This window comes from Gopherus evgoodei, chromosome 1 (genome assembly GCF_007399415.2).
Source record: "Gopherus evgoodei ecotype Sinaloan lineage chromosome 1, rGopEvg1_v1.p, whole genome shotgun sequence".
Classification (NCBI taxonomy): Eukaryota; Metazoa; Chordata; order Testudines; family Testudinidae; genus Gopherus; species Gopherus evgoodei.
This window is the reverse complement of record NC_044322.1, coordinates 33,691,095-33,705,304: the sequence shown is the minus strand read 5'-3', so window position 1 is coordinate 33,705,304 and position 14,210 is coordinate 33,691,095. Positions and strand designations below refer to the sequence as shown.

The 14,210-nt window shown below is 47.1% G+C and overlaps 1 protein-coding gene across 1 annotated transcript in view; it reads right to left on the bottom strand.

Moving 5' to 3' along the window:
• The window catches only part of DDX10 (DEAD-box helicase 10), a 354,057-nt gene that overhangs the window by 339,021 nt on the left and 826 nt on the right, over nucleotides 1–14,210 (bottom strand). The window contains exons 2-5 of the mRNA XM_030561169.1: nucleotides 5,444–5,504; nucleotides 5,106–5,236; nucleotides 1,936–2,094; nucleotides 1,323–1,443 (exon numbers count right to left, since the gene is read on the bottom strand). Of these exons, the coding sequence (XP_030417029.1) occupies nucleotides 1,323–1,443; nucleotides 1,936–2,094; nucleotides 5,106–5,236; nucleotides 5,444–5,504 (472 nt within the window). The remainder of the gene's footprint in view (nucleotides 1–1,322; nucleotides 1,444–1,935; nucleotides 2,095–5,105; nucleotides 5,237–5,443; nucleotides 5,505–14,210) is intronic.

The following is a 14,210-nucleotide window of genomic DNA, read 5'->3' as shown; positions in this document are numbered from 1 at the left end:
GAGTATGCTCAAAACATTTGTGAATGACACAAAGTTGGGAGGTATCTCCAATACAGAGGAGGTCAGAAATATCATACAAGAAGATCTGGCTGACATTGAAAACTGAAGTAAAAGACATGGATGCAATTTAATAGCGCAAAAGACAAGGTCATGAACTTAGGGACTAACAACAAGAATTTTTGTTATAAACTGAGGAGTTATCACTTGAAAGGAACGGAGAAGGAGAAAGACTTGGGTGTATTGATCACAGGATGCCTATGAGCTGCTAATATGATGTGGTCATGAAAAAAGGCTAATGTAGTCCTAGGATGCATCAAGCGAGGTATTTCCAGTAGAGATATGGAAGCGTTAATACATTGGGAATACTGTGTGCAAGTCTGATTTCCCATGTTTAAGAAATCTTAATACAAACTGGAACAGATGCAGGGAAGGTTACTAGGATGATCCAAGGAATAGAAAACCTACCTTATAAGAAGAGACTCAAAGAGCTTGGCCTGTTTAGCCTAACCAAAAGAAGATTGAGGGGAGATATGATTGGTTTCTATAAATACATCAGATGGATAAATACCAGGGGAGTGGAGTTATTTAATTTTAGCACCAATGTTGACAGGAACAAATAGATATAAACTGGCCATCAAAATAAGCTTAGGTTTGAAATTTGATGAAGGTTTCTAACTATCAGAGGAGTGAAGCTCTGGAACTGCCTTTCAAGGCAGTGGGGGACAAAAAAAAAAACAAAACCCTAACTGGCTTCAAGACTGAGCTTGATAGGCTTATGGAGAGGATGGTATGATGAGGCCACCCACAATGGCACATAGCCAATCTGCAACTGCTAGTAGCAAATATCTTCAATGGCCAGTAATGGAACACTAGTTGGGGAGGGCTCTGAGTTACTACAGAGAATTCTTTCCCAAGTGTCTGGCTGGTGGGTCTTGCCCACATGTTCAGGATCTAACTGACTGCCATATTTGAGTTTGGGAAGGAATTTTCCCATAGGTCACATTGGCAAACACCCTGGGGGGGTTTTGGCCTCTCTCTGCAGCATGGGGCAGGGATCACTTATAGGGTTAAACTAGTGTAAATGGTGGATTCTCTGTAACTTGAAGTCTTTAAATGTGAGGACTTCAGTAACTCATTCAGAGGTTATAGCTCTATTAGAGAGGGTGGGTGAGGTTCTGTGGCCTGCAATATGCAGGAATTCAGACTTGACGATCATGATGGTCCCTTCTGGCCTTAAAAAGTCTATGAGTCTAAGTACATCATGACAGTGGAACACATAAGAAAGTTTTTTATTTATAGCTTTCCAAACATTTTTAACTTACTCAACATTTGGAGATCAGATGCATGGAAATATGAAGTTTCATCCATATGCTGTAGAAGCCGACCCGGTGTGCAAATAAGCATATTTACATAGTGGATTTTGTTGACCTCTTTTTTCAGATCCTGAAATTAAAACACTTTAGTTCAGATTACATACCTCTAAGCTGACTCACCACCAAGCATACTCAACCCATTTTAAACTAGCAATTACTAGCAGTCACCCTATTTTCACTCTTCTTCCCTACCTCCAGCGGTTTGAGTGCTATCTCTGCAGCAAACCCAGATCTCTGATTTGAATAGAAAGTGTTTCAGAAAAACTTTTGAAAGTGAAAGGTAGTCCTGAAAGGTATGGAAAGGGAGTGCTGTTCAGTCACCTTCCCTGGAAAGATGGAAGGCACAAGACTGAAGCTTCAAAAGACATAAGCAATAGAGCAGAGAAAAATACTGGAAAACAGTGATGCAGAGGTTCCCAGTAATTCCTTTTCTACCATGACACAGGGGTTCCCAATAACTGCTCATCTATCTGCTATCTCCCTGACAATTGTTCTTCTAAAGATAAAATTTGGTCTTTTGTACCTCCCATACAAAAAATTGAAAGTTTAAAGGAGAACAAACCTTTCCACCAATGATAAGGCCAGCTGAAAAGTCATGATTTTTCCCCACTTTACGCAGAACCTCAAAGGTCTGGTATGCCAGTTCCCTCGTAGGCGATATTATCAGAACTCCTAATCCATCTATCGATGTCCACTGCTGGCGATATAACCTTTCCAAAGCCTGAAAATTTACAGCTGTTTCATTTCAAAACCTATAATTTTTTACTATATAATATGTAACCAAGGTAAGAAATAATTAAAAAGGCAGATAACACAAACTCAGCACTTATTTATATCAATATACATGTTACACTTGGGAGGGCTACAGTTTAAATTATACAGTCAAACCTCACAATAACACGCCCTGCCACAATGCGAAATCACATATAACGCGATCATAGGTTGCCTCCCCTTTAAGGCATTATACAATACTGTACCAGTGGTCCCCAACACCATGGCAGGGGAGAGAAGATGCAGCCCCACCCCTGCCGGGAACAGAGAACTCCGAGGCTGCGGGCACTGGTGCTCTCTGTCCCAGGCAGGCGCAGGGCCGCAGCTTCTCTCGGCCTGCGGGCGACGGTGCTCTCTGTCCCCAGCAGGCGCGGGGACCTGCGGGCAGGACTGCACTGGGCGACAGTTTGTAGCTTAAAACAGTTTCAATGTGTAATGAATCCAACACTTAACACCATCCAATCAAGTCTGTATAGTCAATATGAGAATGGGATTCAGATACAGAGCTGTGCAATACTAACCCTTCTGCTCCTAAAATTGTGGGTACCAGAAATAAGGAGGAGAGCAAGTGGAATAAAATTATTCAGCTGTAATATTTCTGGGTTACTCCTGGGGGAACTTTGCACCACTGTGCATGTGCAGAATTTATGTCCCCTGCAGATTTCTTTGTTTCCCTGCAGATAACTGACTTTCTGATGGGGAAGCAAAGGGAAACCACAAAAGCAGTCATATGACCTTGCCCAACAGTATGTTTCAGTTGCCCAAGGCAGCCAGCAGAGATAAATCACTGTGGGGTGGGGGCAGGACTGGGGAAAACATGGCTGGTGGCTCCTATCCTGCACTGGGCTCAGCTGCTAGTCCCAGCTGGGCTGAGGAGGACGGGACTTCCTCTTCCCCTGCCCAGCATCTGGGGACAAGTCAGACCCACTCCCAGATTTCTCCCGCCGCTGTAGGAAGCTCTGCAAACTTCCCCTCCCCCCCGTGCTTCCTGCACCCATCATTCCTCAGCTGCACGGGGAGAGATCACTGTACAAGGCACTGCTCCCCAATCCATTCAACATCTATGCATCCAGACTCCCTCATACCCAGAACCCCCTGCCGAGCTGCACTGAACCATCCCAACGAGCCACTTGCACCTGGATCCACCGAGCCCCAACCAGCTGCACTGGATCCCAGCCTCACTGAGCCCCACCCCTCCAGCATCTGGACACACACGCGCCCAGTCAGATCCCCCCACTGAGCCCCAACCACCTTCACTAGGATCCCCATGCAGAGTCCCATTACCTTTGCACCCAGAGCACCCCAACAACCCCCTGTGCATCCAGATCCTCCACACACTTGGATCCCCCACTGAGCCACCAGCACCCAGATTGCCCCACATAGAACCCTCTCACCCCACATCTAGATTCCCCCCACACTAAGTCCCTCCACACTTAGGCTCAGCAAGGCAGGATCCGCCTGCCCACATCTGGCATGGAAGGGCAGGGATCTGGGGTGTTTCTGGGGCAGACCCAATCCTTGCACTGTGTCAGGGTTGGGTGCAGTGAGTCTGTGTCCCCTGGGGAGGGGAGGGCAGAGGAGCTGCACAGTAATCTCCCACAGTAGCCTGTGCTCCCCAATGCCATGCTGGAGCCTCCACATTTGACAAACAAAATTTGCAGAATTTTAAAATATTGCGTGAAGAATTTTTCATTTTTTGGCACAGAATTTTTAATTTTTGGTGCAGAATGCTCTCAGGAGTACTGGGCTCAAACCTACAAGGCAGTACCACTGCTGAAACAGCGCATTCCAACTAAAGGTACTGATACAAGTCCACTTCTGCTGTTACAGATACATACACTGACAAATTGTTGTGTTCAGCTGTACAACAAAAAGATTTCACCAGGACTGATGTAATATCCCTACTGATGGTGCTTTCCACAGCCACAAAGGAGATCAAAACTTGTTTTCTAGCCTCCTTCTATATGACACACAGTCCCAGTTATCACTAGGCCCCCTTCTCTACAAATCCCTTTAAATGCATGGACATAAAAATGCATACAATTGTTTCAAGAGCTGTATCTCTCAATTACAGCTATAAATTAATTAAGCAACCTCATTTTCCTTCTTTGCTACAGTATGCAGAAAATGGTTCTCACCCCCCTCCCAAAACCTATACATTTATTTCCTAATCTGCATGAATGAGATCTAGCATAAAGCACATTCTAGTTTCTGAGAGGTTGCCTAAATACTCATTTCTGCTCCCACTGTTTTGTCATTAACTTTAATGGAAGTGGACTGGGCCCTAAACTAATAATTTACGTTGAATGCTAAATCGCTAATCTCTAATTTAAAACCAAATTAAATCCTGTCCCCCCTCAACCTGATCACCATTTGAGTGGTTCCTCAATTTAGATGCCAACTTGAAAAAATCTTTTCTATAATACTAAAGAAAATAAATGCAAAGCCTGACTTTCCAGGTAAACCAACAGGAACTTTCATCCTCTAACGAATATTTTTGAGAGCCAATTTTTCAGTCTAATTTACAAACCATATTCATGAACTCTAGCCTAACCTACAATGAGAAATGTATTACATATTTAGTGAAGTTTAGTTATAAACAGGTTCCTTGATCAACTTTACACTTATTCCATACATTCAGTTTTAAATAATTTTAGCAGTCAACTATATCAGTAAAGGACTATTAAGAAAAAAAATGTTTTTAAACCAGTCTTAATAAAAATGTCAGAACAAGTCATCAAAGTGTAAACTCATTTCTAGAGACTAATATATACCCAGACCATCTTACAAAACCTCAGACACCAATAGGTAAGTTAGTCTGTCATAGCTTTACATGAACAAATATTACAGTCAAATTATAAGTCTCCTCCTGGCTTCGATGAACCAAAGTATATGCTGTTCAACGTCTAATACCTCCATTTTACATAGTTCAAGCTTCCAATGAGAAGGTAAATTACTTACTGGGACAATAAAAGCCAAGGTTTTGCCTGATCCAGTCTTTGCAGCTCCAAGTACATCTTTACCTTGCAAAGCCAAACCTATGGTCTGCCTCTGTATCTCAGTTACCATGCGATACTGTGCTTCTTGCAAACCTAGTATTTGGGAGAGGGGAGGGAAAAATTCTTACTTTTTGCCTTGGATAATGATATATTTTCCCATAAGGAAAAATACTGCAGCGGGCAACATTATCTTGGAACTTGATATTTAAAAACAAAAACGTCTTAAACTGCCAATGAATAAGACTGGTTAAAACTGGTCTTTTATTCAAATACTTTCCCAAGAACTGTTGGTGTACTTACCTTTCAATGTTTTCTTTGACAATGGGAAATCTGAAAATCTTTTAATTTCATTTGGGTTTATCTGAAACAAAAAGGATTTAATCAATGCTAGAATATAAGAATACCGTGGAATTTAAGTCACATCGTTGCAGTTTGCTGTAACATTGGCAGAATTTTTAGAGGGATAATTCTAGGAGTACCTGGCAATCAATCTCAACCAGCTAACTGGAGGGAAAAGGTCTACATGTAGGCATAGTTTGACTTCTACATTTGGGGAGGCCACTTCGGTCAGGCCAATAAGACTGTGCGGGGAGCAGAGGCAAATTCCACAACTGTCAAGGCTTGCAGTTTGGGGGGCAACCCCCCTCTCCACAAGCATCTACATTTGATTTATCTAAGCCTGACAATTTTTCCTAATCTAGACATTTTAAAATGCAGAAAGTGGAACAAAATATGTACTTAACATAGCTCTATTATATACAGTAGCAGTTCAATTTAGATCTTAAATGTAATCATCTCAGGTCTTCAGAGACATCCAATTGTAACGATATGCTAAGATACATAATCAAGGTTTAAGCATTCCATATGATACTTGCCAAAAAGCCCCAGGCATGACATGCAATTAAATGTTCATACTAAATAGCTGATAAAATAGTATCAAACCAAAGACCAGAATTTCTCTAGATTTTTCAGAAGCTGTCTCACCACTGGGGACCTTCTGCTTCTCCCTCACCCCCACCGCCCTTGTGCTCCCTACACACACACCCTGAGTGATTCCTTCCATGCCTGCCCCAACCCCAGAGGCCCTAGTGCAGTGGAGGAAACTGCCCGTGAGAGCTGCAGTTGGAAAACCTCAGCTCCTGGAGGAAAGGACCTGTCTGCATGGTGCAGCAGGTAAGAGTTCCAACTGCAGCTAGGGTATGTGCCGCCAGCAGACCTCTGGTACGGAACTTGAGAAGGGATGCTCCTCCGCCTTCCCTAAACGGTAGCCCTGGCCAAGACTCCCACGGCTTCCCCACAGCTGCTTGTGTCAGCCCCACACCTCTGCAGGGCAGGTTCAGTAACGGGGACATGGATCACGCACCGGCTTTACGGAGGTGGGAGATCACCCTGAAGCCCCCCGCCTCCCCTGAGACATGGACTCAGAGGTGAGGCTGCACCCGATCCTGACACAGTGCCAGGACTGGGACACCCCAGAAACACCCAGGGGCTCTGCCCCTCTGCACTGAGGGAGAGGGACATAGTCTCGCATGCACACCCAGTCTTGGCCCTTGATCCAGGTGTGGGGCCGGCAGGCTCAGCCTGGCAGAATCCAAGTGTGGAGGGGTTTAATGTGGGGGATCCAGGTGTGCAGTGAGAGGGTCCTGTGTGGGGCAATCCGGGTGCAGGAGGCTCAGTGGGAGTTCCAGGTGCGTATATGGGGGGAATCTGGATGCATAGGGTCTCACTGGGGAGGTTCCGGGTGCAGGAGGCTGAGGTTAGTCAGGGCAGGGGTCTGGATGGAGGAGCTCAGCAGGGATCCAGATGCAGGGGGGTGGTGCTCGATGGGAGTAGGTCTGCAGGGGTTGAGGTCTGGAGGTTAGGGTGCAGGAGGCACCCGGTGAGGTGTCAGGATTGGCAGGGGGTGGGTCTGGATGCATGGAGGTTGGGCAGATGGGGCAGCAGCTCTCAGTACAATGAACCCTCCCCCAGCAGCTGAGGCACTATGGGGAGCAGGAAGTGGGGAGCGGAGCTTCCTGCGGCTGGGGGAAGGTGGATCTGACCCAGCCCTGGCCACTCCTTGCAAGGGAAAAAGTAGTCCTGTCCTCCCCCAGCCCGGACTAGCAGCTGAGCCCTGCCCTTTCCCCGTAGTAATTTACCTTTCTGCCAGCTGCTTGGGGCTGACAGCCACAAAACGATACACCCATGCTGCTGGGGAGAGGAAGCTGCTCTTGCAGCTTCCCTTTGCTTCCCCATCAGAAGACATTTTTCTGCAGGGAAGCAAAGAAATCTGTGGGGAACATGAATTCTGTAAGCATGCAGTAGCACAGAACTCCCCCAGGAGTAGTCTTAATATTCAGAACTCTCCAGTAATTAACCCTAGCTATTAAAGAGGTAACTCCTCCTTCCGTAACCCTGGCCTACCATGACAGATATGCTTCACGAGAAAAATTAATACGGCAGACTTGCAAGTTATGAAGACAGGACTTTCACAAGAGCTGAACTTACACTACAGAACTAGGGTTTGTCTACACTATTGCTTATGTCGATGTTACTTATGTTGCTCAGGGTGTGAAAAACCCACCCCCAAGCGATGTAAGTTATATCGACTTAGTGCCTTGTCTACACAGCACTATGTTGACAGGAGATGCACTCCCACCAACATAGCTTCTGCCTCTTGAAGAGGTGGAGTAATTATGTTGATGAGAGAGTGCTCTCCCGTGGACACAGCACAGTAGTGAAGACAAGGCCTTATTCCCTACTAGATGTGACTGACCACTGAAATAACCACTTTTAGAGGAGGCTTACATTTATTTCTGAAAGGCCTTGCTTTATTACAATAATTCCTTCACACACATACCCCCTCCCACAATCAAGATGTTGCTCTTGCAGGCTGCAAACAAGGAGGAATTGTTAAATAGCTGGCAGGTGATCAGGTACTACATGATGGGGGACTGGCAAACAGAGACAAAGTTCTGAATTCAGTTGTCCTGTTTTACATCATTTCAATTCTAAAATTTTCCCATTTAGGTACAATGAACTGAGACAACCTTCTTCACAAAGGCAGAAATCTGGACTTCCAATTTTTAATGCTGCTTTGAATCTACTCTTCCCCGACACACTCCCTTTTGAATTTCAACAGTAATTCCAATCATCATTCTAACAGGACTGTGGTTACAGCTTTAATTTCAAAGAGGTTAGCACCTCTTTATATTAAACCACACAAACCTGCAAAAACAGAATGAGAGTCACACAACTCCAAAAACACAGACTTTTACCATTTGAGCCAAAGGAAGATCTTTGTTAGTTGTCAGCTATACAATCACCCTTTTCTTTCTAAAATGCAACCAGCTACAGTGCTCTCTCACACAGTGCCCAACTGTGCTACCACTAAAGGGCTTGTCTACATCAGAAAGTTGCAGCGCTGGTGAGGGAGTTACAGCGCTGCAACTTTGAGAGTGTCCACATCTGCAGGGCATCACCAGCGCTGCAACTCCCTGTTTGCAGCGCTGGCCGTACTCCCGTTTTGTCTCGGGTGTAGAGGATCCAGCGCTGGTGATCCAGCGCTGGTAATGCAATGTAGACACTCACCAGCGCTTTTCTTGACCTCCGTGGAAGGAGGAAGCCTCTGGTAATCAAGCTGGTTTCCTTTCCCGGTTTGCTCTCTCGGTCCCGGAGCCAGCCAGCAAACCGCGGGGAAGGAGACCTGCTTGCTCGGGGTTCCGGGACCGAGAGAGCAAACCGGGAACGCCGCGGTTTGCTCTCTCGGTCCCGGAGCCAGCCAGCAAACCGCGGGGAAGGAGACCTGCTTGCTCGGGGTTCCGGGACCGAGAGAGCAAACCGGGAACGCCGCGGTTTGCTCTCTCGGTCCCGGAGCCAGCCAGCAAACCGCGGGGAAGGAGACCTGCTTGCTCGGGGTTCCGGGACCGAGAGAGCAAACCGCGGCGAAGCTGGTTTACTTTCCCGGTTTGCTCTCTCGGTCCCGGAACCCCGAGCAAGCAGGTCTCCTTCCCCGCGGTTTGCTGGCTGGCTCCGGGACCGAGAGAGCAAACCGCGGCGTTCCCGGTTTGCTCTCTCGGTCCCGGAACCCCGAGCAAGCAGGTCTCCTTCCCCGCGGTTTGCTGGCTGGCTCCGGGACCGAGAGAGCAAACCGCGGCGTTCCCGGTTTGCTCTCTCAGTCCCGGAACCCCGAGCAAGCAGGTCTCCTTCCCCGCGGTTTGCTGGCTGGCTCCGGGACCGAGAGAGCAAACCGCGGCGTTCCCGGTTTGCTCTCTCGGTCCCGGAACCCCGAGCAAGCAGGTCTCCTTCCCTGCGGTTTGCTGGCTGGCTCCGGGACCGAGAGAGCAAACCGCGGCGAAGCTGGTTTCCTTTCCCGGTTTGCTCTCTCGGTCCCGGAATCCCCCTTGAAGCCGCCCAACAGCGCTGCAGTGTGGCCACATCTAACACCACTTGCAGCGCTGGTTGCTGTAAGTGTGGCCACTCTGCAGCGCTGGCCCTATACAGCTGTACTAATACAGCTGTAACAACCAGCGCTGCAAAATTTTAGATGTAGACATGGCCAAAGTCAGTGGGGGGAAAAAAAAAACTGGTGTTAAAATCAGAGCAGGACTGGGCCCAAATATAACCACAAAAAAGCCTTAATACCTTTGCTTAGCTACAACCTTTTTTCCCCCCTCCATATGTAGCCAGCACACAACAGTAACTGAAATACAATTCTATATAAAGTCTGAAGGTACAGTAACAGGTCATTTTTAAGCTAGAGTGACACAAAAAAACTGAGGTCGTTTTAATTATGGTGAGTAACTTAAGCAATTTTATTTAACAATCTTCAGGCCAAATGACTTATCCAAGATAAAAGTTACAGAAGTTCTAATATGGAGTCATACAATGGAAGCTTGCTGAATCCTTATCTATGGAGAGGTCACTGCCTCTCCATAATAACTAGGGCCCTACCAATCTCACGGCCATGAAAAACGTGTCACAAACTGTGAAATAAGCCCTTGCCTGTGAAATCCGATCTCCCTATGCTGCTAGGAATGCCGGACTCCTGCCAGGGCTTGAGGCTTCCACCTCCATGAGATACGGGTCTCAGGTCTTCCACCTCCATGGTTCCTCCTGGGGCTCAGGTCACCTGGGCTCAGGGCTTCCACCTCCACAGCTCCTGCTGGGACTCAGGACTTCCACCTCTGCAGCTCGTGCTGGGACTCAGGCTGCACATTTTTTCCATGAGCCCCAAATTGGCCAGGGCTCCTGGGCACAAGTAATCCGCCACTGGCTGGGACTAGCAGCTAGGAGCCCCTGGTTGAGGTGCTTGCAGCATTACAGGGGAGATCAGACTCATCTGCACCTCCAGGAGCCTCCTTCAGCTGCAAGAAGATCTGCAGCTGCTGCCCAGCCTGGGAGCTTCCTGCAGGCCAGAGAGGTATCCGGAGGTGAGTTTGATCTCTTCCTGAGAGGGGCCAATGTAGGAGAAGAGCAAGTCCTGTCTCTCCCTAGCCAGCTGAGGCTAGCAGCTAGGGGCCCCTGGCTGGGGCGTTCCCAGCATCACAGGAGAGATCAGACTCATCTCCACCTCCGGGAGCCTCCTCAAGCTGCAAGAAGATCCACAGCTGCTGCCTTCAGAGCCCAACTCTGAAGGCAGCACAGAAGTGAGGGTGTCAATCCTGTAATGCCCCTAGAGCAGCCATGCAATCCCCCCCATCCCCTTTTGGGTTGGGACCCCCACCATTATAACATCCTGAAATTTCAGGTGTAAACATCCAAAAATGTGAAACTGACTTATTTTCAAATCCTATGGCCATGAAATTGACCAGAGTGGACTGTGAATTTAGTAGGGCCCTAATAACAACAGAAAGTTTATTACTGCTGTACTCAGTTTCATAGCGTGCTCTGTCACAAACGTGAGAAAACCCAATACAAGAATTCACCACCAATTATGGGCTTTGCTCACAAGAGTGAAGCGTACACTAATCGAGGAAAGCATACACTCATGTCCACACCGTCTCAAATAAATAGATTACTCTGCGCTTCGCTCCATGTGTAGTGACGGTTGACTGACATGTTCTATCCAGGGGATGGCTGCAATTCAGCAAAGGATGAAATAATATCATGTGTAAAGCACTGAGATCCTTCTGCATAAAAGGCACCATATAAATATAAAGTGTTATCAATAGTCACAGCCACACATCTAATAACCAGAGGACTAAACCTACTAACCAAAGTTTGGTTCAAATGATTGCTTTCCTGCTCAGTGGGATCCAGGCTGTGCTATGGTGAGAACGCCAATCCCCATGCCCTTTACTTTGACTACTGGTAGAGAAGGGCTTCCTGCCCAGGTGTTGCCCCGGAATGCTATCTGATACTCTCACACTTTTCTGTTAGACTTGGCTACGAAGCACCTGTTTAATTTGATGGTTTCCCAGTCTGCTGAGAGGAATGGAAACCGTCTTCTCTCTCTCTACTCTCCAATACACAAACTCACCCCTGCTGTCTAGTCAGAGGGACCCATTCTCTCCATCCACATTCTCTCCCAACCCCATCAGCTGCTTCTTCCCTTCTCTCCGAGATCTGTTTGTTAGGCTATGGCTACATTACAGCGGCATAGCCACTTTATGCCGGCAGCAGAAGGATCTCCCACCAGCATAATTAAACCACCCCAAACTAGTGGCAGAAGCTATGTTGGTGACAGAGCATCTCCCGCTGACATAGCGCTGTTCACATCAGTGCTTTTGTCAGAGAAATTTATGTCAGTCAGGGGTGTGTTTTTTAACACCCCTGACCGATAAAAGTTTTACTGACAAAAGTGCTATTGTAGGCATATTCTGTGTGGTGAGTAAGGCTCTCATCATGACTGCGCAGCAGCCTCAGAGCAAAACTAAAGGGATCCCAGTTGCCCTCTGCCACTCTTATTGGGGAAACCAGCAAGATAAGAATCACATCAGTTTCACTCTACTGGAAGGGTCCTAATGGTTAAGGTAGCCTTCCCACTTGCTAAAATGGAGTGGCATTTTACAAACCTCCATGTTAGGGAATAGCCAGCATGGATTTGTAAAAAACAAATCGTGTCAAACTAATCTGATAGCATTCTTTGATAGGATAACGAGCCTTGTGGATAAGGGAGAAGCAGTGGATGTGATATACCTATACTTTAGTAAGGCATTTGATACGGTCTCGCATGATATTCTTATAGACAAACTAGGAAAGTACAATTTAGATGGGGCTACTATAAGGTGGGTGCGTAACTGGCTGGATAACCGTACTCAGAGAGTAGTTATTAATGGCTCCCAATCCTGCTGGAAAGATGTAACAAGTGGGGTTCCGCAGGGGTCTGTTTTGGGATTGGCTCTGTTCAATATCTTCATCAATGATTTAGATGTTGGCATAGAAAGTACGCTTATTAAGTTTGCGGACGATACCAAACTGGGAGGGATTGCAACTGCTTTGGAGGACAGGGTCAAAATTCAAAACGATCTGGACAAATTGGAGAAATGGTCTGAGGTAAACAGGATGAAGTTCAATAAAGATAAATGCAAAGTGCTCCACTTAGGAAGGAACAGTCAGTTTCACACATACAGAATGGGAGGAGACTGTCTAGGAAGGAGTATGGCAGAAAGAGATCTAGGGGTCATAGTGGACCACAAGCTTAATATGAGTCAACAGTGTGATACTGTTGCAAAACAAGGAAATGTGATTCTGGGATGCATTAACAGGTGTGTTGTAAACAAGACACGAGAAGTCATTCTTCCGCTTTACTCTGCGCTGGTTAGGCCTCAACTGGAGTATTGTGTCCAGTTCTGGGCATCGCATTTCAAGAAAGATGTGGAGAAATTGGAGAGGGTCCAGAGAAGAGCAACAAGAATGATTAAAGGTCTTGAGAACATGACCTGTGAAGGAAGGCTGAAGGAATTGGGTTTGTTTAGTTTGGAAAAGAGAAGACTGAGAGGGGACATGATAGCAGTTTTCAGGTATCTAAAAGGGTGTCATCAGGAGGAGGGAGAAAACTTGTTCACCTTAGCCTCCAATGATAGAACAAGAAGCAATGGGCTTAAACTGCAGCAAGGGAGATTTAGGTTGGACATTAGGAAAAAGTTCCTAACTGTCAGGGTAGTTAAACACTGGAATAGATTGCCTAGGGAAGTTGTGGAATCTCCATCTCTGGAGATATTTAAGAGTAGGTTAGATAAATGTCTATTAGGGATGGTGTAGACAGCATTTTTGGTCCTGCCATGAGGGCAGGGGACTGGACTCAATGACCTCTCGAGGTCCCTTCCAGTCCTAGAGTCTATGAGTCTATGTTGCACCATCCCCAGCAACAGAAACACTGCAACTAGTACAGAATGAAGCATTCCCTCCCCACAATCACACACTCACTTCTCTCCCTCCTGCAATCTTCACGACTCCCCTGTCCTCTATAGGTAGCTCAGCTGGAGCCAGCTAATATCCCTGTCATTCCTGGAAACTGCTGCTCTAGTAGTCTGATGCCATCACATCTCCCACAGCAAATATCAAACAGTAATACCACAGCTAAGCTACACCCCAGTTGGGCTCATGTCTCCCCCCACACAAACTCCATGTGGTGCCCTCATTCTGACTGATTCCAGATCAGGGCTTATCTCCTCAGTGAATGTCTCCTTTGACCTCCAGAAAGGGCCATTCTAGCTGGGCAATGCCTCTCAGTGGGTGATTCCGAGCTCCAGTCAGCACCACTCCAGCCAGATAAATACATTCTTCTCCTAGTACGCGCCCCTCACTTCTGAGATAACTACTTCAGCCAAGCCATGCCCTCTCTGGAGGGCTCCTCTGGGTATCACCCACTGGGTGCACCCTTCACCTACAGAGAGCAATACTCTAACCTAGTAAGGGCCCTTTTCACCATCACTAGGTGCCCCTACCCTGGCTAGCACCGCCCCTCCCCAGGGCAGCCCTGCAACCACTAGACAATGCCCCCTCCTCCGAGTGCCCCTTGCCCCAGGGCAGCCCTGAAACCACCAGACAGTGCCCCTTCCCCTCCACTGGGTGCCCCTCCCATCAAGGCAGCCCTGTAACCACCAGACAGACAGTGCCCCTTTCCCCTCACTGGGTGCTCTGC